At 39.8% G+C, this 26168-nt stretch overlaps 2 protein-coding genes across 3 annotated transcripts in view; one reads left to right on the top strand and one right to left on the bottom strand.

Annotated features, from left to right (window-relative positions):
- The window catches only part of sgcg (sarcoglycan, gamma), a 180934-nt gene that overhangs the window by 23841 nt on the left and 130925 nt on the right, over positions 1-26168 (top strand). The gene's annotated exons all lie outside the window — the stretch shown is intronic.
- On the bottom strand, positions 1069-23690 carry sacs (sacsin molecular chaperone). 2 transcript variants are annotated; one of them, XM_033976690.2, is made up of 11 exons: positions 23607-23690; positions 23278-23387; positions 21614-21764; positions 17360-17450; positions 17209-17294; positions 17033-17144; positions 16514-16660; positions 14596-16078; positions 13615-13706; positions 13512-13538; positions 1069-12798 (listed from the first exon to the last, which is right to left on the bottom strand). In XM_033976690.2, exons 2-11 carry the CDS (start codon positions 23337-23339, stop codon positions 1244-1246), a joined length of 13806 nt encoding a protein of 4601 aa, XP_033832581.1. In that variant the 5' UTR covers positions 23340-23387; positions 23607-23690; the 3' UTR covers positions 1069-1243. The 2 variants fall into 2 exon arrangements, with proteins under 2 accessions (XP_033832581.1, XP_055082039.1); XM_055226064.1 differs by lacking the exon at positions 13512-13538.

Here is a 26168-nt window from a genome sequence, read left to right as displayed (position 1 = left end):
TCAGGTTCATTTATTTGGCCAAGGCAACAGTGTCCATACAACTCATGTGACAGTCCTCTCACATACAGTTTGACCCAGGTAACCCCTCCCTCATAAAAGGAGTAATGCCACAATGCACATTTCAGATACAGTTAATTATGTAACATGATATAAGAATGTATTAAAACAAAGCCCTTTAATAAAAAGGTTTCACAAAAGCAATACAGTATTAAAGGCAGAATTGCACTAAACATATTATCTGTTAATATGGTATTGAGAGATGATTAAAGAACAAAAAGAAACATTCATAAATAAGAATTACATTCACAGTTTTGGCTTTTCACACCTTGAAAACATAAGTGAACCAGTGACAGAGTTTAAAAAGTGCTTGCTGTTGTTAATCAACAGTTCAACCAGTAAAAACCAGTAAAAATACAAATAAAATGTACAATGATTGCATTGTGAAATAACTTGTGCACTGCATATCAGATCACATGGTAATCCCATTCTTCATTTTCTTTTACTTCCCATTTTGAGCATTGTTACAGCCATTTCTGTTGCAAGAAAATAATTTCATATAAAAATTTAAAGTAAAAAAGCAGTTTATATTTTCAGTTTTACACAAGATTAAACAAAAAATAAATAAATAAACATGACTTTGGTAATGAAATCATATTGCTGGGCATTTCTATGTACAGTCATTGTCTTAAGAGCAGATCTACATGAGCCAGTCTATTTATGAATGAAGCCCTGTGCTTCAGGTATCACTGCACCATGAGTCACAGCAGGAACATGACCTGTCAGCCATTTGTCAAACTTTAAAAACGCTATTGCTTTCCACAGTCCTTTAAGGGTAAATTCATTCAACTATTAATTATTTTGGAGGAATTAGAGAAGCAGACAGGATACAATTATAGAGACAAAATCCTATCAAATATTTGTTTATTCTTACGGTAAACCCTGTGTCTATGAGAACTCAGAAATCCAAATTAACTGAATAATAACCAATCATACCAAATATTTGTGTAATTTTAGGTCATCTTGGTGCCCCACAGAAGAAACTTTATTTCTTGATTTTTCAAAATATATACTCAATGGACCCAATATTTTTAGGGCCATCTCTCCATTGCTCTTGTTTACCTCTCTAATTGGGGAGGGTCAAGTGAATTACTAGCTGGTTTTATTGGATCATTCAATTAACTATTCTTTTTCTACAAAAGTAATGCATCTTTTAATGGCTAGACTTTCGCCAAGTTACAAACTACTAAACTTTTTGTTGCACAAAAGTTTCAAGCTTTATAATGATCCGTGCTGTACACTCCATCACTCTCATTGCTACTTCAGATGTGAATCGGTCGTTGGGAATCTGTGGAAAAGGTAGGAGGTCTGGGTAGCGAGTTCTGAGACTGTCCACCCCATAACCATCCAAGATCTGGACATCACTGGTGAGCCCTGCTAACTGGCTGTTATATTCCTCCACCTTTTGTGCCAGTGCTGTGGGCTTCACATCTTTATCGGACTTCCCTCTCACAGCATAGTCTGCTGCTATCAGTGCCAGCTTTGTTGCTAGGTAGCATTTAAAGCACACCCACTCATTGGCATTTTTATGGAGATCATTGCGAGCAGCAGAATAGTTGGCTCTAGCTTGCCTTAGCCATCGGCGGGCTTCCACTGGGTTTCCCACTGTTTTGAAGGTAGGGGGTACAAAGAAGCGATGAGAGTGGGAGGAGCCTGCATAGCTGGGGTTATGCTCCCTGAAAGTTTGTCTTTCCGATCGATGGCTGGTTGCTTCTTGGTTCCATGTGGAGTAATATCTTTGATAGGAGAACTTATCTGACTGGAAGCGTGTGGATGATGATGAATAGGATCTTCTAGAAGTTCTGTCAGTGTTTTGTTGATCTGTTAAAGATTGCTTTTCCATTCGACTAATCTCATTTTGTAGGTGCTTGAAGACCTCTGTAGCAACGTCCAGATTCTCTGCATTTTTGTCAGGATGCCATTTAAGATACAATCGCCGGATGATCTTTTTTCTCTCTGTTTCTGGAAGCTTCCATGCCTGCTCAATAACTAAGGTCACTTCTTTGAGAATCTCAGGCAATGCATGAAGTTTGATCTTTTTGGGTGACTGTTTTTGGGGCGGGGGTCTGAGGTTTTCCTTGCCTGTAAATATTGGAGGCATCATTCGAAGCGTTGATGAACGGATGTCGGGACTTGTTGGTGTTGACGGGGAACTAGTGTCTCTTACTTGACTGTTTTCATCTTGTCTTGAGAATTTGTACAAATCAAGAGAGCTGACAACTTTATATTCACTGTAACCAATATCAATTTGAAAACATTTTCCAAGAACAGTACCGTTTTCCTCTTCTTCTTTTTCTACTTCCTGCACAATGATGGCGTATGTGTAAGTTGGCTGATATGAGCCGTAAATGTCTCCGCCCTCTGAATCTACCAGGTAGCCGACATATTCTCCAGGATAGAACACATTCATTGGATCCATCAGTAAAGTGTGGTGGATCTCCGCTGGTATGGGAGTTCCAGGAAGTGGCAACTCTAGTTTTGAAGGCTCAGTTGAATCATACTTCACTCCAAGATTGTCCAACTTCTCTGTTATTCGATAAATGTCATTGCACCCTAACATAGCAATCAAATAGGAAGTGTCTGAAATCAAGTTGTCAGTGGCAGACTTGAGTGTCATAGCAAGTGCAAGTAGAAAATTTATGTCTTTGCTATCTGAATGCTGGATGTAAAGATGAATGACAGTTGTGCCGTATCTTTTTAAGAAAGCTAAAGTTTCACTGCGGCTGTGAGGGATAGGAGCACACCCTTTAACTCTCAGTGTCGTCTGGAGTTTCTCAAAACAAGACACTTTCAGTGCTTCACTAAGTGCTTTACAGAGACGCAAAGCTTTTTCCTCATTCACTAAATAGGCATTCTCATTTTCATGTTTCATTATTCGGATCAATCCAGTGATGAACTGCTCAGATGAGAGCAACAGCTGCAGGCGGCCTTGGAGAGAACAGAGTGCACCAAACTGACATATCTTTGGAGAGTCTTCATCAAGTTGTTCTTCAAGGATACTGCTTAGTAATCGTGGTCTAAGTTTCTGTGGAAGCAGCATTATTAGCTTCGTGTGGAAAGCATAGTCTTTGCCTAGGTAGCACTGGCTCAAGTCTACTAGCATCTGAACACCCACATTACCCTGAATTCTGCTTTTGTAGTGTGGGGCATCATCAAACACCAAGCCATTAGATTTGACTAATCGTCCATCATGACTGGGAAGATAAAATATTAGATCCCGGAGATTCTCTAGATCTTTGCGGATTTCCACTGGATCGTTATGCAGAGTTTTGAACAATCCTGACACAGCCCTCTTAACAGTTCTCATTTCATTTGGGTCAAGCTGTTTTCCTTCTGAACTTCTGTAAATACGTCCAAGTACTTCCATGTACTGTTTGGTTGATACAACATCTTCAGTCCCTAAATGTTTGAACAGCTGATGAAAGGTCCCAAGCTCTAACGGTAATTTATACAAGTAAGGCTTGAAGTCAGATTCATTGTCCAAATTAATTACTACTTCTTCTGGTTTCAATAATTTCCAACCATCTTCAACAATGACAAAAGGGACTCCGCGAAGCAGGTAGCGGAAATCTCTTTTATCTGCACTGAGAAACTCATAAGTTGATCTCAAGATTTTGTTCCGGGTTTTCACCATTTCATCATCTGGACTGGAAATGCTACAAATGTTCTTACAATTGATTATCACTTTTTCCAATGGTGGCTCAAGGTTTACACCCAGCATACTGAGTACTTGGTCCAACTGTTCCTGCCCACTCAGGGTGTTCCCTTTTTGATCATTTATACTTGATGGCGTTGCTTTTTCGGGCAAAATTGGGCATGATGTCCAGAGCAAGTTAATGATATCTGTTTGCTTGAATTTAGGATTGACTTGAGACCCACTGAAGCGAATGAGAGGAAGTGTGCCACCCACCTCTTGATACTGTGGGTGAAGTCTGACCAGTTCTTTTGGGGCTCTCTCAGGACAGAGGAATGGGACCATTGACAGTTCTTTAAGAAAGCTGCCTTGGAATAGATCAACTCTGTCTTTGAAAATGTGGTTTAGAAGAACATCAACTGTGGTTTGAACCTTTTCTTTGGCCCAGTTCTCAGTTTGGGACTTGATGCTGATTTCTTTTGCAAACTGGAGAATCTGCTGCTGTGAAACTTCATGTTTAAGGCCAATTGTCCGCAAAAAGGTGATCCACGATGTTAACTGAAGTGCTCCATTTTTTGGCTTTGAAATCTGTTCCACCTTCCTGAAAAAGTCATTTGGAATGAAGGACTTTTGAGGAAGCATAACTTCAAAGACTTCAACCGTTTTGTCAAAGAAAAACTTGGCTTGTCTAAGACGGGTGGAACTGTCATAAATAAATGACAGTCCTTCCAGCTTTTCATAGAGCTGGTCTTTCACTTCAGTAGAATCTTCAATAGACATGAGCCGCTCTTTTAAATGAACAATGTGCTCCACTTTTGCACTGTAAGTCAGGCTTTCAAACTTTGGCAATAAATGTTGAAGATAAATTTCTAGGTCATCAATTGGTGTGCAGTCCAGAAAGGAATACAGTTCTTTTAGCTGTGGGTTGTCAGCAAGAAACCCACAGGAAGCATTATGTGCCCACTTGTCTATGTCTGCTGCAGGTATGTCTTTAGCAAGAACATAGTTTGCAGTCGTGTTTGCAATGTTGATGTATTTACCACTGACAGATTTAAAACATGGGAGAAGTTTTAGACTTGCAATGTCTTGTTGTGATAGATTAGCCAGGTTGCAGTTGAAATACAATAACAAGGCCTCAAAGTCTTTGTCAGTGAAATGAAGAGATTTGAATGCATTTGTCTGTATCATATACTCAAGAGCTTTCAAAACACTTGAAGGATTTTCAATGTTTGCAGTGTGCTGAATCAGAAAGGGCAAAATGGGATTGTCTTTGGCACATATTTTGTTGACGGCCAATTGAATGCAGCCTGCTTTCATCAGTGTATGGAAGACTTTATCATTTTGGCCTTGAGGAAATATGGCTATGTTCATCAAACTCAGAGGCAAAAGCAAATCATGCTCAGGAAGGACGAGTTTTTCTCTTGCCATGAATTTGACTCCAGGAAGTAGAGCCCAGTCTTTCAAGATGTCAACAACTGTCTCAAAACCAGGTTTCATTTGTACCTGATCTTCCTTTACAGCTGTATTCTCACTGATAAAGTTCCACACATTTTTAAGCCAAGACTCACTCTGGAAAGAGTCTCTCCATCTCACTGGAGCTTTTGTGCGATATTCTCTGGGGAGGACAGAGCCAACCATTTCACCAAAGCTGCTGATGTCAAATGTTTTTGCAGCCCCAGCTTTGATTAAAATGTCACTGTATTTGATATACATTGCGTGCATGAACATTTCTTTTCTTGGTGGTATTAGTTCATGGTGTGTTGTAAGAAACTTTGGTCTTTTTATCTCAAACACCTGCAGCATGTTGTCCATTGTTACCAGCAAAGGCAGCCCTTCTATCTTGAAGTCTTCCTCCTCAATGTCCTTGAAGCAGTAGTCAACAAGGAGTTTTACATTATGAATGAGCTTGTAATTTGACTGTTGTAGACGGCAGGGCAGTTTTCCTATTTGGCACGATGTATCTGGGGCTGAGAATGTGTGGAGAAAGTTGCACACATCTTTTGGAGTGACATACACTACTGGTATCCCAGCATCTTCTAAACCAAGGTAAAGGTTGGCAGATTCATCACAGCTGTACACCAGATTGAAACCAATATCCAGCAGCAATGTTTTGAGTCGGTAGACATTTTCTGCAACAGATTTTCTTGACGTGATGTTGTGCTCTGTGTTTTTCAGATAGTGGAGCTCATCTTGCAGCAAATTATCAAAATATGCCCTGCCTTTGTTTACAGAAGATGTATTTACCCATGAAATGTAAATGACAGAATGCATTTCAGAGTTGTCCATGTGCGGAGCCCTGAGAACTGGCAGCAGACGTTTTTGCTCGGCATGAATACACTGATAGACTGCTTTCACAAGGCAATACCAATCAGCCTGGATGTCCATTTTATTGACTGGGAAGAAAAACAGGTATTTCCGTAGAGTGTCTTTCACAGCATGAAGCGGTGTTGCCTGTATAATAGTCATAGTGGGATCAGGGCCTGGGAAGTACAGCCGCTTTAGCTGAATGAGCAGTTCTACAAATGCTGGGGCAATAAGTGACGTCATTAAGTTATTGTTCCAGTCACTTCTTACTCCTACTCCATTGTCATCTCGCCACAAGTTTCTTCTGGCAGAGTCGAGAGCAAAATGTCCATTCACATGAAAAGGCAAACCAGTCTCTAATGAGAGGGGAAGAAAACAAAAGGCTCTGTGAGTCTTTTTGTAATTGTGACTAACACAAGCTGCCACTCCTCCCCTGGGAAATAGGGTTATATCCTCATTTTTGTGAGCTGAGATGACACTTTTTGAGACCATTTCAATGTCAGGAAAGCCAGATCGATTGCAGATCATCCATGTTGTCAAGCTACCATCTGAATCCTCTATGTCCAGTGTGTAGGTTATCTGCTGGGCTGGGATGGCAGACAGTGGCTTCTTTTTGGTTACACTATCGATCACTGAAGCATGAAACTGTTTGCGCTTTAGACGATCTCCATCAGAAATTTTAGCTGTTACTGAATACAGCACTTTCAACTCTCCTGTTGAGTTTTCAATTTGACAAATTGATATCTTTTCCATGTGATTCAGAAACATTAGCAGTTCAGCACCATCTGTTTTGAGTTTATCCAGCAGGTTTTGGACCATTCTGTCTGATGCTGGAACAGGACTAATCTCGGATGTCTTTGCCATCTCTGTCGAGCGAATAGGAAAGCGGAACATGGTACTGCGTTCCAACTTGAAATGAGCCCCTAAATAGAGATTGAGCACATCTGAAAATTGAGATCTAAAGTCTGAGTCTAAATCTCTGAACATTCTCCCAGGACTAACTGAGGTGGCACCAGGAGCAAACTGGGCATGTGGGTCAAAGATGCACAAAATGTCATTGTTTGAGATGAAGGATGGGCAGTCCGTGATATGATAGACAGAGTTGAAACCTATGCCATACTGTCCGGTTTTGCCTGGATTGGCCTCCTTTGTGCCTCTTCCCAGGTTCTGTATTCCTCTGATGTCATCCTCTGTGAATGGCTGATTGTTGTAAACACACAGAGCAGGACCTTGCATGGGAATCCACTTATCATCAAAAATTCTGTCAGTGGGGTGTGTTCTTGGATCAAATACAAAATAGATCTCAGTGGCTTTAGCGTCATCTGCATTTTGAAGCAACTCTTTTAGCATTTCTTTCTCTGATGGATATGCATTAAGGATACTCTTAATCCTGCTGGTGAGCTTCTCTTTTTGCCCGAACTCACTACCCAGGGTACTAAAGCATACGTTTGACGCGTACCTCTCCAAGGCTTTGTGGCGTTTTGGGACTGCACCGAGTTTAACCGCAACTTCTCTTGGAATATCTGCGTGACAGTACTTTACAGAAGAGTCTCGTACTTTGATCCAGGGGCAGTCATTGTAGCACAGGGACTTTGATGGCTGCAGAGTAAGCCCCGAGTCAGGCAATAGGATTCCACCGTAATTGACCTGGCAGTATTCTTGATTTTTATCCCTGATCAAACTCCAGATACCTTCACTGATAATGCGGCGACTTAGCTGGAAATTCTCCTCTGTGAGTGACTTTCGGCCACATTGTTGCTTCAGGATTTCAAGAACAGATGAGAAGTCTTCCACTGAGAAGCTGGGCTGTACTCCCACATTCTCAAACAACTCACGGCAACTGTTCCTATATTTATTGGGTAGCTGGTAAAGATATGGAGCAGCATCAAAATTCAAGTAGAATGCAACCTTAGATGGATTTACATAGGTGTTTTCCACTAAGATAGAGTTGAACGATGTGAGCTCATCCATGATTTGCGCCTTTGCTATCTCATCCTGCAACATTTCTTCATGCAGATATTTGTAACAGGCATTTGTTATGTTTTCTTGATAAAGTGTGACACCATCAAACGACTGGGACAATTTATTGAGTTGTTGGATGACCAATCCAACTGAGGGCTTTCTTATTAGCCCAAGGTAATCTTTCACAGCTAGTGATATCGCACCACAGCCTTTAAAAGATGGGGAGTTTTCATTCAGAATGGGTTTGATCAAACACACAGTGTCCTGGTGCTCAGTTGTAAAGAGCTCTTTAGCAGAAAACATGGTAGTTGGGGAAAAGTCATTTCCATGCCATGGCAGAGAGAACCCTGCAGGTCTTGTTAGAAATGGAAGAAACTTTGTCTTCTGTAGCTTCTCCAAAAGCTTTGATTCTCCAAGGTCACCCATTTTCAGTTTCTCATCTATTAGGCTAAGAAGGATGCTGCTACGAATACATGCAGACATGTGGTTGCTTTCATTGAGCTCACTTACAGACTCTGTACGTTCAGTAATGTCTTCCCATGACAGATCATCTTTCACCATACCTAACTGCACAAGCTTCACCAAACACACAGGGTTGAGGTAGTCTTTGGTCGTCCCTTCAGGAAATCTGCCATCATCAGGGTTGTACAGCTTTGCAACTCTTCCCTCTGGGTGAATCAGTCTAGAAGGTAAAACCAGCTCCTTTTGGGGGCTGGAACATGGTATGCAAGGGGTGACCCTGAGAATTGGGGCAAAATCTTCTAGTTTCTCATTTAAGACATACTGCACCAATGGATCTCTGAGCTCTTCATCAATTTCCTGGATATGAGGAAAGAACACATCCGTAAAGAACTGCTTTTCAGTCAGGGTGTTTTCCATGAGCTTTCCTTTACAGCCAGCATCATCGAATCCTTCTTTTACCCAATCAGGTAGCTCAACTGCACACAGATTTTGTGATCCACTTTTCTTGAGGTATTTCAGGAATATTTTGAAAGCGGATGGGCCGATGTCTTGTCTGCCAAGTAGTGCATCATCGAGGAATCTCACAGATTGGATTGAGACCCAGGTATTCCCATCGGAGAACAGTTTAGCCTGTTCACTGTCTCCTCCTTTGGCTATTTCCTGGTAGACCCCTTGACTGATCAGTGTGAAGTCATCATGCACTTGCCCAGGATCGGGCCATGCTGCGTAATAGTTGTAGTTAAGCAGTTCTCCATTCTCTGCCATTATTCGCAGCATTGTGAGAGCTGACAAATAAGCTTGTACAATGACGTGTCTCATGAAGATGGAATTCCACTGGCCTTTAGTGTCAGTCTTCCAGATCTCTTTGCGGTTTGATGTAACAGCGAAACAGCCATTTATGTGGACCGGCAGGCCTGTTTTCATTCTGAGAGGCAGGTAGCAAAAGACTTCTCCAATCGCCACTGAGCTGGTCTTTACTATCCATTTTCGATTTTCTTCCTCTGACAGCAATACAGCCACACCACCACAAGGCACTAGTCCTAGTCTTTTCCCACTGTCACTGAGAGAGAACTTGAGAGCTTCATTTACATCCATGCATGATGCAATGAGCCAGTTGGTGACCTCAATAGCTTTTTGGGGCATTTCATCTGTGAGTCGTTTCGTCTGAATTCCCTTAGCAGCCATCTCAAAGTACTGATTCGGGTCTTCCTCTGAACCTCTGAACAATGGCGAGTGAAGATCGACAATCCGTTTGAACACATTATGAAACTCTTCCACCACAACTCGTATAATGCAGCCTGACTTGGGAGCATCAGCTGGTACCTTGTTGGTGCTTGCGGCCTTCTTCATGACTTTAGCTGCAGATTTCAGGATACTTAGAGGTCCGTATGAGGCTTTGGATGTCCATACACTTTTGTTGATTGTTACTACATCTTGTGCTGCAGCTGGATTTGGTTCTTCATATTTGAGATACTTCAGGACCATACTTCCAACATGCTGAGTGAACAAAATGAAGCGATGGCCACATAAGCTGAACTCGTCAACCAAGGAATAAACATCAGTCGTGTTGTAATAGAAGCTACTTATTTCACTGACTGAAGCTTCCTGCTCTGTTCTGAAAGGTAGTCGAAAAAGTGTACCATTGAATTTGTAAGGGGAGTCCTGAGCAAGGGGCAACTGACAGTTGAAGACATTGATGAAAGGTTTGAACTGATTGGGGAACTTCCTTAACCTCTTTTGCTGTTTGCTCCAATTGATTTTGATGCCTGGATTGGATGGGTCTCTGATGTGCTTGCTGATGTGATTGATATTTGGGTCAAACATAATCATAAATTCCCTGCTCATGATTATTGGGATATCGGTAATGTGATAAACAGAATTGAATCCTAATCCAAATTTTCCAACTTTATCTGCTTCACATCTTTTAATTGATCCCCCGAGCCTTGTGATGTTGAGGAAGTCTGTGTCGGTGAAGACTGAGTTGTTGAAAGACCACAGCGATGCTCCATGGCAGGCAATCATTCCAGGGTCGAGAAGATTTTCACGAATATCCATGTTCTTCCGCATGTCAATAAGGAAGCTGCATTCCGTTGCACTTGCATCATCTGCATTCTGGAGTAGCTCTTTGAAAATGTCTGCTACAGAAGGATATTCCTCTAGAATGTTCTTGATCCGAACTGTTAATGGTTCTCGTTGGCCTGATTGTTCAAATCCAAGGTTTTCTGGATTAATCAATCTTGTGCTTAAACATGGTACTTTCAACCACTCTGCAGTTTTCATTGGAATATCATCATGCACTAGTATGATAGGCTCAGATGAATCTTCGAGTATATCGTTCAAGTCGTCAACTTTGATGTCACAATAGGTGCATTCATGAATAGGCTTCATGGCTAATTTGTTTGGGTTTTTATAACAAAGAATAGGCACATGCATGTTGGTGTCCACAGGTATCTGATTGTTGTACAGCCATCTTAGGACGTTGATCAAAAGGAGAATATTGTGTTTGTTTTCTTCATTTGTCATGTCTCCTTCTTGACATCTTTTATGGACGCTGTTTATGACATCAAACACATGATTGGGAACAACCTCTTCAATAGAGCCACAAAATTTGAAAAGTTTATGGAACTTTCTGATTGTCTTTGGCAAGGAATACAGATATGGCTGCAAATCGAGATCAGGGAGGGGCTTGAGGACAGTTTGGCCAGGGACTGAAAATGTTTTTCCTGTCCACACCCAGTCAAAAGACAGAGACTTAAGTGCTTCTCTAGCATCTTCAAGATGAGCCTGCATGAAGCCATAAATCTCAAACAGAATCTGTTGGAACTGATACCAGTCTTCTGTAGTGAAGGCCTGGGACTTGTGCCAGTCGTTCACTGCTTTCAAATGCTGTAACACTTGGTCAACCTGAGGATCTAATTTTAACTTCAGTGACTTCTTCATTCCTCCAGAGGTGTGTTCAGCAAGTGCTACAGAAGAACCCACAAGGACTGCATGGGAAATGTCACACATTTCAAGAAAGGAACATATATTGAGATGGTCCCCTACCCAAGCTAAGGTTTTGGGGTATGTTGGGGGTCTTTCCTTGCAAACAGGTACCCATTTCAGTTTAAGCAGAGATGACTGGACATCAGCAGATTTGATGAGTTTGGTCTGCTTGTTTAGGATTTGCAAGAGGGTTTTAGCTTTTCGGGTGACAGCAGCCCAATCTGGTTCTTTCTTGCTTTGTAAATCCTCTATTTTCTTTGCAGTATGAAGTACATCTTTCTCACTTAGTTGAACCTCATTCCTCAGGCCCAGTTGTCGAAGTGAATGCAAAATATCAGGGGATGATGTATACATGTTTGAAGGGAACTTTGTTTTCTCCTCCATATAAAACAGATTTTGAAGAATCTCTAGGCCTGGGTCAAATAGGTCTGAGGCCGTGACTGATTTTCCACATGGCAGCTGAATGAATTTAATTTTGGAAAGCCATGTAATCACAGCCGAGTTTTCATTCTTGAGAAATGCCAGATGTTTAAGAGCCCACAGCATGATTTGGTTTATGTCATCTGTTTGATAATATCCCTTTTCCATATCCTGAACAATAACCTTGAGACATTCTGTTGTTTTCACCTGCTCCACATTCATCATCTTTAAAAGGCGGATAGACTCCTCATCACGGCAGCTCACAAGGTTAATGGATAATTTCACATCTGGTGGGTATTTGGCCCTGTGATGCAGCGCTCTAGCCCCCCTGAGCGATATATATTTTGCAGCACCTTCGGAACAGCTCCCCACCTTCTCGAAGATGGAAAGTTCAAGCAGTGTATGTTTTTCCCTCTCTGTGATATCAGATAGTCCTGCCAGGAAGTTCCGTAGTGCAATTTTATCTTTAACCGAGAAAGAAGATACCAGGCTTGCTAAACGCTGTGTTGATAATCTGTCCATGTTTTGAAGCAAGACGCTTGGGGAGAGAGGATGGATGTAATTCTTTAACTGAGGGTGTTGCAAACAAGAATCCAGCTTTTTGATTACTTTGATTCCCAGTTTGTCCATGATATTCAGCAGGCTCTCGGAGACACCAACCTCTCCGTCATTGACATAAACAATAGGAGATGGAGTTTTGAGGCGAAGTAGAGTCACAGATTTGATGTTTTCGTGAAGTGGGACAAGTGGAATCAATGGCATATCATCAAAGGTGCTGAGGTCATCTGCAAATTTAATGTACAAATGTTTCCAAACCATTTTGAGCCAGGACACGGTTGGATGCTGCAGCTCTTGGTTTTCAGGTTCCCATTGGACAGTAAAGTCTCTCGTTGACCAGGCCTTTGTTAGAATCTCTTTGATGAGTCGAGCTGAGCGTTCCGGGGTCAACACTTGCAGCTGAGTACAGGGTCTTCCTGTCAAAAATAACATTGAGAGGTCAAATATACACATTGTAACAAACGCAATCATGTTTAGCCTTTAAATGCGTTTTGCTTGGACAAAATGCATATTTGTTAATGGCATGTGACAAATATGCAAAATATTTTTCAAAAATCCTGAAGGAAGCAAATATTTTCTCTATATAATGCAGAAGTGGGAATTACTTACAGTAAATATTCTTAAATATTAATATAATAACATATCATATAATAATATTAATATAATATAATACATATAATATATTAATATATTCTTAAATATCTAACAGCACAAACAGCACTCAAACAGCACAAACATAGATATTATTAGCACACAAAACAGTAATATGGTTAATGAAATGGTAACATTGAAAACATTTACTCGAGGTTAGGTCATGATTAGGGCTACACATTGTTTGGCCTAAATAATTCAACTGGTCTGACTGAGGGACCAAGATTTAAGTCCCAAATTCCTGTTAATGTAATCCATTTTTTTCTGTTTTTTTATCTCTATCTGTTCATTATTATCATATCATGGCGACTTAGAAATGTGTAGTGCATATACAGTCTTGTGTAGCCCTAATTTACGTCATGCTGGAACATGTTAATTGTCACACCTAAAACATATGGAAATGCAGTTACAGTGATACATTCATTGAAAACTGCACATTAGTTTGGGTTAATACAGGAACTACACTTTTAAAACCTACCAGAACAACCCCATAGGTACTGCTGCACTGAAAAGTAAGATTATTTGGTTATTAATATCATCACTATCTAAACTGTATCATATTAATAGAGGTTAATTTTTACCTCTGCTTTTGGCTGCTTTCTTCAGTCTGTCCATTACTGAAGGTTTAATATTTTCTAAGACAAAGCGACTTTCCAGTCCAGGGTACAGGGACCTACAAGACAAAAAACAAATGACATACAGATTAGAATGTGTGAAATATTTTATGTCAGTAAATTACTGGAAGGAGCGGTTGCCACTATTCATTATTTATTATGATTATGATGATTATTATTGATTATACATTAATCTATTATATTGAGGTGATTTTTTTTTTTAAAGTAAATTTTTGTAAGGAATTTCTTTTTAAGATCAGTTTGGAGCTCCCTGTGACTGCCAACTCACTAAAACTGGGTTTTCACGCTATCATCAAACATAATTTCAACCACAGTAGACAGTGATAAAAGAGCAAATTGTATATTTTGTCCTAGTTTTATTTGTATCAATAAATAAGTAATAAGTAATTTCCTTTGTGTTTTAATTTACTAACTGTAACATTTTACTCATAACTTAAGGCAAAGCAAGTGAATTGTTGCAGACCAGACATACACTTGTGAATGCTCTGTCTTCATCCCACAGGAAACTCTGTGTTGTTTTACCTGTCTTCAGTAAAAGTTGACTAACCCATGGCTGTGAAACAAGTCACTCTGCTTTGACATGTATGTAGCTTTGTAATTCTAGTATAAATACTCAGATGGTGTAAACCTTTTTGTACAACACAAAGTTACAGATCTGTGAAGAGGCAACGTTGCCCACAGTAAGAATGCTTGAATGTTTTTCAAGATATTTTTCAGCAATAATTTAACACTTGTAATGAAGAAATGTAAAATAGATACATTTATGCCCCACTGTGGAACATTTCAGCCAAAGTGATAATATTTCCATGAAGAGAAGAGGTGGTGGACTCTCCACAGGAAAGGTTACGTAGTACAGCAATAAACTTGAATATTTACAACAGTATGTAAATAAGGGAAACCTTATAATGACTAAACTAACAGTTCTACCTGGGATACTCCTCTGAAGCGATGTAAACGGCATCCTTCTCTGTGACTGAGGATGTGAACGTGGTGAAGGACTTGTCTTGCAGAGGCAGTAGCTCCAGACCAATTAGATCACTGTAGTTAGCATCACTCAGTGCAAACTCCAGCATCAGCAGCTTTTCATCTGCAGAACCCTTGTGTCTATGCTTCCTTATAACCTGCCTCAGCAAACAAGGGGTGGCTTTCTTCACTTCAGTGCCTTCAGGCGTGTAGGCAGCTACGGCTGAGTCCACCGAGGCAGGCACCTTTGCCACCTGCATCCCTGAGCTTTGGAGGTAGTTAATCACAGTTTCTGCGATGTCCTTTTCTGTGTCCAGTTCTGAGAAAACCGTCTGATCAACTCTGACCCAGCTCTCACTCAGAGAATAAATGACTTTCTCTTTCAACAGTTCATTAAACAAAGGCTGAAGGATCGGTTTCCAGCGGGATTTGATGCGTTTAGGATCGGGCCAGGCAGCATAGGTTCCTGTAGGAGTCAGCGCTAAGTCTTGGTCCTTTTTATTCTGTACTCTTTTGACAGTTTCAATAATAAGGGTATAGTAAGCGTTAGGTATGATGGTCATTATAAGAAGCTCATTCCATAAAGCTGCCGGATCCCTCCACTGGTCCACTTCACGCCATTTAATACTCCTTCTATTGTCTGTGAGCCCAAAGAAACCACTAACGTGAACCGGCAGTCCTGTCTCGCTCTCCTCACCAGGCGGGAGAGGCAGGAAGCAAAAAGCACGCCCAGAAAATCCTGCTGCGGCTCCTTCTTCATTCTCTTTGTCCATGAGGGGCATGGCGATACCAATTGAGGGCATGAACTTTAAATCATCTGCCAAATTATCCAAATCGGTACACATTCCTCTTCCCCCCACACCGTTACACACGAGCCAAGCCATCCTCTGTGCCTCCTTAGATGTATTGTCCTGCGTTTCAATGCTGAGCTGGTACGTGACACAGGTGATGGTAGAATTAGGGACCCCGTTGCTATAACTGTCAATGGCTTCTCCTAAAGTCTTCAATGCTTCGGTTCGTTCCAGTTTATCGTCAGGGTTTTCAGATGCTGTTACCTGATAAAGCACTCTCTCTGTTCCGTCGGATTCCCTAACATGCAATGAGATCTTCTGCACACTTTTGAGAAAGAGGAGTACAGTGTCCGCGTCGGCTTTGAATGACTCAAAAAGCTCTAGGACCTTTTCTTTGCTGTAAATGTTGCCGCTGAGTTGGGACGGTGATGTGCGAAGGGGGAAGCGGAAAAGTGTCCCAGGGAAGTTGCCGTCTTGCATAGTTTTTTCAGAACTGCCTAAAATGCCAATGTAGGGAGCAAACTGGTCGGCGAGCTCTGTTATCTCTTTCATGTCCGTCTTGAGGTTCCAACACTGACCGGACTCGTTGACCCCGAACAGCGTCTGGTGTGGATCTAGCATAGCAATTTGGTCACCACTGAAAATGCTGGGGACATCTGAAACAGAGAAAGAAAAAAAGAAATGTATTCAAATATTTAAGGTGTTTCATGATAAGTTACTATTAACTTTATAGATTAAAGACAAATGTTAAAAATGCCATATATTATAACTCACTTTAGTTAGTGTTACAATTACCTAAGACATTATGATTATTCATGATTACACAATGAAACCATGACCAAACATTCTATAATCATTAGAATATATGTGAGCAACTATATGAAATCAAACTTTTTGAAAGAATGAAGAAAATGTGAGTGTGACATAAAAAGTACTCTGTTTAGATAGATTCAACTGAAATATTTTTTTCATTTTCAGAATTATTATGCTTTAGTCTTTATGTTTATATTGTGATTAAATAATCTTGACAGTCACATATTTTATTCAATTGAGCCTAATTTGTGTATTACTGTTGACAGAATGATTCTCACCTGTGATGTGGTAAACAGAATTGAAGCCAATTCCAAATCTTCCGACTTTCAAAGGGTCCTCTCTTTTCCTGCTTCGTGCAATCTCCTGAATTCCATTCCAGTCTTCCATTGTGAACACTGCATCATTATAGACATACAGTGCTGTACCTGAAATACATTTTCATGTACAATTAGTAGGTATACAATTGCATTATTTAATGAATCAAAACATATTACTATTTTGTCTAAAATTACACTGTGGGTTGATTATAACGTCCTTCAATATTCTGAAGAAGCCTTAAAACATCTGGGATTGAATCTGCAAATTGTTCGCTCATAACCATAAATTTTGTGTAATGATTGGCGCAGTTTTTGTTTTCATTCTGTTTGCTCTTCCTTGTACAAACTTTTCTTCTGTTTCTCTACAGCACAAAGAACACACTAGTTTATAGCCAATGTGGCTTGATTATAGCTAAGAACTGATCATTATTTACATTAATCTAAATTTAGAGATAAGCAGATCACTAATCATTCCTTTACCTTGATGCTGAGCCATGTCTGGTGACCACAGTGACTCCACTCCATACTCCGTCTCATCATACATAAACCTGACTTCTGTAGCCCCGGCATCTTCAGCATTTTGAATCAACTCCTTCAAATAAAATTAGAAATTTATTGTGTTTTATTTGTGTTTTCATGTGAGACTCCATACTTACTTTGAGAATTTGTCCACCTTCAGGATATCTTCGCAAAATATCTTTCAAGAATTCCACTAGTGGTGGCGTCGTCTGCCCAAATCTGCCTGGAAATACAAAGCTTTGTAAGTCTCAATGTTTTCTTTTATAGTATATTCACATTTAAGCTTACCTCCTCCTTTAAGTCCTCTGCTCTCCAGTTTAAATGACACTTCTGTGCATGTGGCTGACAGCAGGTCTCCAATTCGAATGCTGTCATCAAGCTGTAAATAGAGGACAGAGAAAATAAGTACACTTATTATACTGTATTATAGGCACTACACTGTAAATGGCCCTCAGCATTCTAACATTTAAAAGTAAAGGTAACAAAATAAACTTTTCCTAACTTTTTTTTTACCATTACCCAAAACAGTTACAGGTCAACATTTGAGGATTTTTTAATGAGAAACCTTCCTGCCTTAGTGAATGGTAGTGTTGAACTATTTAACAGCATGGATAGATTTATATTATGTTTGCCTGGCAAATCCAGAATGACATCTCTTTGTATGTTTTATATCAGTCTGGTCCCCTCTTTGCGTCTCAAGCCCGGTCGAACTTGATCATGCAATCAGATGTCTTTGCTTTTCAGTAACACCTGTGAGACAAAGGAGGTCATTGGTCTCCTATGATATACAAATAAAAATCAAATTGATCTCACTTCAGATGAACATTTTAGTGCTCCGCCCATTGATTCTGCAGAAATCCGCAATTTTTTTTATTTTTTTTTGACCCCTCTGTGATATTTTTTCCAATATAGACGGACCATGCCTGTCCTTGATTCGCTAATCTATCTTGTCAATCACACCCATTTGAAAACAGGGAGATTCACCGGTGACCAAAGTTCCCTCTAATTTTTCACGAGTCTGAGCAAACACACAAACTTCCTGAGCGGTCCCATAGACCACTGTGAGCAACATCAGACCTGTGCACTGTGGTCATGCTGCATCACATCCATCCAAGTTAAATGGTTTATTAAAAGAATCAAATTGCCGCATTTACATTTCTGTTATAAGACTTTTAACTAAGTGCTTTAGCCCACTTATACAATGAAAATGACAAAACTCTTGCTCATGACCTGTGTCGTATGTTAATGCTATTGGAAGTATAAATATTTAATTTTAACTATGGCAAAACATGAGCTTCCAACCAAACCAAGCCAACTGTAAACTCCAATGCTGAAAACACACTTAACATTTCTATGATAAAGCTCTGACTTGTATTATGAGTATAAGCCATTGTGTGAAGCTTTTGCTGTGCACTGAGTGAGATTGTCCTACTGTGGTCTGGGAGACAGTCCGTTAACTCTTTTTCAGTATATGACACGATCATTTGATTTTTACAACTCATAAACTAGTGACAGTTTCAATGACCAATACACACTGAGGAATCTGTATCTGCACACCCAGCTGCTCTATTACTGTACATTTACATAACATATCAAACACAATATATAATGTGTATTTGTACATAAAATATATTCAAAACAAGTAGTATGGGTCAAAATAAATATATATTTACAAACCACACACTGCAAACAGTGAACAAACACACACTTCAAAATGTAAACAAACACACACTGGAAACTAAAAATACACTATACATGTGACAGTGTGACACTCATTCTGTGACAGAGGTTGGAGGATCGAGTCCCGCTCGGACCAACTTCTGTCATTGTGTCCTTAGGCAAGACACTTCACCCAAGTGGTGTGTGCGTGATGATTGGTGGTGGTCGGAGGGGGGCGCAGATTGGCATTATCTAATACTCTAGCTAATGATTACACATAATACATAATAATTTGACCCACAATTAAGTCAATAGCAGAATAAACCCCGCTTACAACATCCAGTCCATCAGCACATAAGGTCCTCTACTCCTGAGTCCACCATGAGATCTTCACTCGGTTCCACGAACCGCTCCGGGTCCGAGATGCCTCTAGTTTAACTTGTACAAACATCCACAGTGTCCTCGGTCGCGTACTGCCTTTGTTTTGTCCCTTTCGTCATGTTTAAAACGCAAAACTGCTGCAAAACAGTGCATAAAATTACGCAATTACGCGTGCGTAATTTTACGTGCGGATCTTTGCCCGAGGGCAGGCCGTCGGAACGTTCAGGGGTTAAACAGCACTTACAATCATTAGTGAGTTTTCACTCCACGTCGGCTAAAACTCTGGTAGCGGCACATGAGGACATAAGGACATGAGGACGCCTGTCAATGACGTTGATAAGCTGCGCAAATACGTATGTGAATCACATAAGTGGCTGGAGCAGCTATTCACCGGTCACACTCACTGACTCACATTGAAAAATAGCGCACAATGAATTGTTGTGTGTTTATTTTCAATTCCGGTTCGATTTTTTTGTGCGCAGCACAAATTTTCTGTGCGCGGAGACCGTGTCAGCACTGCGCAATTGCGCACGCGCGCAGCTTAGAGGGAACAGTGCCGGTGACCAGACTCACATCTATGTACAGTATTGAAGAAGTGTGTATTCTGGATCACACTAAAATTATGTGTTAGAGAGTGCTTTAAAATCAATGCTTTAGTGAGCCAGTGTCGGCTGCTGTTTGGGGCTGTTCAAGGTGACTGTGCATGTGACCCTGTGCACTCAGAGTCAGCAGTCTGTTTGATGTGCTGAGCCCTCCTTGTGTGCCTTCTCATCACCTGCTCACATTGCAATAATCACAAGTCATGTAAGGTTGACTTCTTTTGACTGTAGTAATGAATGCTCAATGTGACTAACGTAGTTAATGAATTATGGCTTAAGTGATACTGAACAGTTTGAGTGCTTTAAGTTCAACGTATTGCTTGGTGAAGCAGCAACAGAAAAATAAAGGTCAAATGGATCAGTCTGTTTTATTATTTTGAATTAGGGCGAAAACTCCAGACTTTGTGCACAATTAGTTTAGCTGCAATTTGAGGCAGACTGTGAGGCTGAATGTCTAAAGCATTTACCAGAAAAACTAGAGAAGTTTGTGTTAAATGGTCCATACTTTTGCTAAGGTCTGCACTCTCTCTACATGTCTACTGAGTATATAGTACACATTTAGTTAAATTGCATTGGATGGACAAAATGAGTAGAACAAAACCTCACATGAGGTCATCCTTTGTTATACAACATATACTAAGACATTAAACTATAAGCGCTACAGAGATAGACATGAACCCTTGAATTCAATAGGCATATGCTGCACAAAAACTACTGGATAGGCTACAGTCCAAAACTAAATGGAAACCTTTCCAGCTTGTAGCAATTCCTGGTAACAAAAATGTTTTTTTTCTGCACAAACAGATAAATGTTTGTAAGTTAAATATAATTCTTCACTAGATGACATCCACAAACTGTAGCAGACATGGAAGTACAGCATTTGTCTACTAAATACAGTGTCTGGCCCAGTGCCCACAGTAAACCGCTGCCAATCTTTATCTCCATGAGTGGGAAGGAAATTTGAAATCCATACACGTAAAAAACAGCATACTTTACTCAAATTGAATTACGAGAAAAACGCAGATGGCTGCAGCAGGATTAAAGTAGAATTAAAGATGTACTGCACACAATCTGGTTCTGTTGGGATAGCTACTTTTAGCAGGCTACTGTTGTTTATTTAGGTGGGGCTGGCTCATCGCAGAGGGCTACCACCAACTGACCACCACCTGCTGTTTTCAGTCACAGCCTCTTTGAGCCCAGGGTCAGCCTAAGCCAAGTGAGAAGCCATACCCTCAGCATACTCACTAAAGCTGCACACACAAGCTTTAATCACTCATGTTAAATGATAAGAAATAATTTAATTTGATCACTGTACAAATATAGCTGGTTAATTTGTTTGTTTTGCTTTTTCAAAAAAAGTTCATTTAAAGGTGCTGTACCAGATTTGTAGTGTCTTAAAGACATGAAAATAGAGCTAGTTCATTTCAAATGGTTTGCAGTGGTCCAAAGTTATTCCTCACTTACCCTATGCATTCTGAGCATCCTAATTATTCACCATGATGAGTTTTACCATAAAGCTAACAACAACTAACTAGACACAACAAATTAGGTGCAAACAGCAACAACTTATTCTGAAATCAAGAGCTGTCCATTTTGCTCAGACACATGGGAAAAAATATTTTCAATGTGTTATTTTTATATAATAATGTTTTTTGAATCTCAGTCATAACCAATAAAATGTACAGAATTTCCATTAATACATTTCCTGCCATAAAATACATTTTACTTCCAACAAGATTAATAGGCACAGAATTACACTGGAATCGATCTAACAATGAGACTACTGTACTGTTGATAAATAAGTATTATTTAATTTGCCGTAAGCTGAGGCACAAGATCTGCAGATTTGGGTTAATTCTACAAACAGCTCACAGTAATGTTGATGTTTTCCTGTAAAACTCACCACTTTTCCATTGTGTGACAGTCGCTGCTCCTGGACAGGCAGGCGTGTCTCCTCATAGACCAGCTGCTTCACCTGTCGGACACATGTGCAGGGAGACACCTGGAACCTCTTTGAGCCTATGTACTCATGAGCCACTGTCACCCATGGCAACCTGTGACGAGGATAATATGGCATCAAACATAACGATATTTTCTTTATTTAATGGAGTTTTGATGCAAGTATGCAGTCTAAACACTGAACAGAATCTAAAATGTGATAGCAACACGTAGCTGAGCTGTTTTTTGGGGAAGTTGTATAGTTGTATCAGTTTTGTTTAGTTGGTTGAATTAGTGGTCTGTGAAAATTTGTAAAATCATTTAAAAAATGTTGTTTTTAGGAAAAACAGGATTATCCTTGTATGTGTTAATATTATAATAAGCATTATTCAAGTTGAACATTTTAAGCATCTTTCGATAAAGGAACAATCTTGTATCATATTATTAACAACTATAAAACAGTTTTGATTATATATTTTAAGGAAAGTATTTTTTTTATTTTGGATATTGGCAGATACTCAACACTCAAGTATGGTATCTTGACTACAAAAGGTTGGATTGGTGCATTTAATACCCATGTCCAACATGTCCATACTCCAACCTATGCATCAATCTTGAAACAAAAATAACAGAATTGGAAGGCTGAACAGTCAAAGGTACAGAAGTAGTAGAAGCATTGATTAGAGACCTGCAGAATCAGTGATTTTCCTAATAGTTCATTTGTAAAGGAGGTGTATACTTTGTGACCCTAAAGGGCAGAAGAATATTAGTTACAAATTATTGACCACATTTGGGTTTCACGTAATATGAGTGTGATCACCTCACCAGGGCTCTGTGTGGGAGGCCCATTACATCCAGAGACGACTATTCGACTGCATTCGCCCACTTGGATTTCTCAGCAAACTGACTCCATCCTAAATTACATCTATTGATCCCTACTCAAATCCTAGATTTTGTGTCCAATTCATTTAACTTTTTGCATGTTTTGTTTCCAATTTTCCAAGCTGCTCCTCATGTAGACAATTGTAGACTGTGGCATTATTCCTCTGTAAGTAGAATAGCCAAGATAAACAGCCCCATGAAAACACTAATTAAGCTAAATATTCCTGCACGTTCAGCAAAGCAAAGCCAAGGGGAGCTCTGGAGCAATACCTCTTCTTACAGCACAGTGAGGCTGAGGTGGGTGTGGCAGTGCACGAGATTATCAAATCAGGATGGAAAGGAAGAGGAAACATGCCATATATTCATGAGTTTCAGTTTCCTATTATATGCAACATTTTGAGGATTTTTCTTCACTGAAATAATATAATATTTTCTTTTTAATTTATTAACTGCTATGCCAATGGCCTTAATTTTTCATCATTCTGAAACCGATAGAAAGGCCTTGTTGTTTTCAAATTAGAATGATTGACTCTCAGATAAGGGACAGGAACTAATATAGCCCAAAACGTTAATATAATCTTTAATTTGGTGCTACTAGGGTTATACTGTAGCCATCTAAAACACAGCCAGTGAGCTTTTTGTTTTTAATGATGTGTATTTATTTTACAAGACCAGACTATTCACACAATAAAACATAATATTATAAGCATATAAACTTTAAAGCTGGCACTGACACAGCATACTCACCACGGGTCTGGACATTTGGCCATCTTGACGCTACTTTGTGCCAGAGTAGCCTCCTCATTCATAGGACTATCTTCTGCAAAGCGCGCATGGATACACCTCCCGGAAAACGGCTAAGAAAAACAAGAAAACCGTTATTATCCCCGGCACCTGTTTCTTCTTATGAAAGGATTGACAATGACAGTGCAAAAGATAGACACACTGTAACAGAATGAACGACAGGAAATAGTTAAAACACAAATACGGACACAAGAGTTGTTCGCATAGCACCGTGGTTTGGATGAGCTCCTTGGTGCGTTATCCCCCGTTGTCCCGTGTAAACCCCCGCTTACTTGTGTCGGTCCGGTGTGGTCCCTCCTCGGTCTCTTCAAAACGCTGATACATTTCACGGTGTGCAGAGTTCCTAGAAAGAACAACAACAACAATAGCAGGTGACATGTTGTTCTCCAAGCTGAACCATACCGACTCCTTCAAAGGCGATGTTCTAATAATAATGAATTACACCGGAGCGTGATCGTAAAGGCTCAGAGGGGCAAGAGATCTCACTCCCATCTACTTCCGTGCACATCTAAATTCTATATATTTGATAGAGAATGTCTACTTAGGCTATAAAACATCGAAACATATTTAAGCCACTACTGAAAAGGTAATAATTATTAAGAAGCGACATAATATTACCGAGAAGTTTTGAAAACATCTTAATTAACAGCAGTGCATGGTGTTCTGGTTTGCGCATGCGCACATTTAAAAGTTATTATAGGCCTTCAATAAGATAGGCCAGATGTTCCAGTGCAAAAAATTCAATTTATTTGACCAGAAGTAGTATATCCAAACATAAGTATTCAATTACGTTATTTGTCTGTGCTACATGTAGTTTGGATGAAGCGGTCAGCAAAGAGTGTGAATAGATAATGATGACTCACTATGTATAACATTTACCGGTAATAGACTCCTGTTTTAGACCAATAACTTTAATATTTGCAGTGTAGTTCAAAACATGTGCAAATTATGTAAACGATATAATTACATAAATCGGCCTGTTCTTTTCCAGGTTGAGCCAATGCGTAGAGGTTCTTGTTTTTGTTTTAAGAGTGAAATGCTGCAACCTCGTGTGTTCTTTCTCAAGTTCATTGTTTTAGAGTTAGGCCTTAATACGCAGTAATAAATGTGGAGTATTGCAGTCTATTGCACAGTCTATCCTTCTGCTATTACTACAGCATTGCCAACATTTCTGAAAACGAATATTTTGCAGAAATGCTCAGCAACTGCAGTGACTTATAACAAACTCTGTAAGCATGCGCATGATGCATAGAAATTTGCTATCAAGTCAAGGACGTCCATTCATATCTGTATGTTAGAGAAGCTATAGGAATTAAAGAGTTTTAAAGTCTGAATGTGACCTTCACTAAAATTCTCGTTATGACTGAAAATACATTTCCTTATCTAAATCTACAAAGCATGCAAACTTACTACCACACAGTTGGAAATAAATCCGTTGTTCTTGTGTTGTTTCTTTTTCACAATTGATTATAAAATCCTACAATGCTCCCGTTTTAAAGTCTCTTCAGCAGGGCTCCATCGCCTGCATAGCACACATCCATATGCCGCATTGAAGAGAGGGAGAGAGAGAGAGGATACCCAGAGGAGGACAGCCTGTCAGCATCACAGCCTCCGCTCACTGTCCCTGCGTCATCAGTCAATAACAGATGAGGCTACCATAACATCAACAACGAACATTAAATTCTATCTCCGGGATGATCATACTCTTTTTTTAAAGAAGAATCCGTGGTTTCAAAAAAAACATTTGATCGCACTCTAGAAAAATGTGGCGTATTCAGAAATAAAATGTCTTGAGAATGTCGAGAGAAGATCTTTTATTTCCAATCACAATGCTGATTTACAAAAAAAAAAAAAAAAAGAAAAAGAAAGAAAAGAAAAGAAAAAAGAAAAATACTTTTCGCTGATAATTTGTGAATGTAATTCACGATATCAACCACTAGATGGAGCCAAGATTGTGTCCTGTGAGAAGCGGCTCGGGTTGAGGAGCATGCCAATCTCAGTGTTCTTGCATTCTTCACATGATTAGTCAAAATATAAGGTAATTTGTTAGTAATTATGCAATTACAAACTAAATGTAGGCCTAGACTAGTCCTCAGTCCTATCATTTCTTGACCTAGCCTGTACCAATAGTATTTACATTGCTACCAGGCCTTAGAGAAAACAACATTTTCAACCACACGATATTTAGAACAAACAATGACTGTGAAAAGTGAAAGAAGAGTGAAGTTTGTCCTCTTTAGTGGTTACATTGATTTTCTGGCATTGATCCTGAACATGCCCCGACATGTCAGTAATTGGCCACGCTTTTACTGCTGTGCTTTTGAACTCCTCCTGTGCGTTAGTAGAGTCCACACAGCACAAGTGTTTATCACGAAAGGTGATAATGATAGCCTACTTAAAGAACACTGAGACTATATCATATTCTAAAAACGTTGCCTGTGTAGAGAAATCATTGCTATGTATATCCATTATACCCTATGCAACCCAGCCAGACAGACACAGCAGTAGCGTACATGGCCTGTTTTGACACATCAAAAACATTACATTGCTACCTACTGGCTTGTACTGTTGCAAGGACATCGATACTGAATTAAACCAATCGAGTCTAGACCTATCCAGGAAGACATAACCTTACAATAGTGTATTACTGTTTTATAATCATATTTGAAGTGGCATAAAAACGCAACGTCTTGGAACCAATGGGCTAAACCTTTAAACACAAATATAGCCTACTACAATAAAATGTAATTGATTAATATTGAATAGCTTGGCAGGCTACTTGGTCTACTGAAATGGCATTACTGTGGGACAGTGTAGATTTAGATTTGAAATTG

This window comes from Periophthalmus magnuspinnatus, chromosome 13, assembly GCF_009829125.3.
Source record: "Periophthalmus magnuspinnatus isolate fPerMag1 chromosome 13, fPerMag1.2.pri, whole genome shotgun sequence".
Classification (NCBI taxonomy): Eukaryota; Metazoa; Chordata; class Actinopteri; order Gobiiformes; family Gobiidae; genus Periophthalmus; species Periophthalmus magnuspinnatus.
Note: the sequence above shows the minus strand (reverse complement) of the source record. Positions and strands in the feature narration are given on the sequence as shown.

Bases quoted from the DNA above. Each gene is read 5' to 3' on its own strand.
- sacs (XM_033976690.2), bottom strand. From the start codon at position 23,339: ATGAATGAGGAGGCTACTCTGGCACAAAGTAGCGTCAAGATGGCCAAA. The intron at 17,451-21,613 runs GTGAGTTTTACA...CTCTATTTACAG, and splicing joins TGTCACACAATGGAAAAGTG to CTTGATGACAGCATTCGAAT. The intron at 13,707-14,595 runs GTAGAACTGTTA...TTTGTCTTGTAG, and splicing joins GCTTCAGAGGAGTATCCCAG to GTCCCTGTACCCTGGACTGG.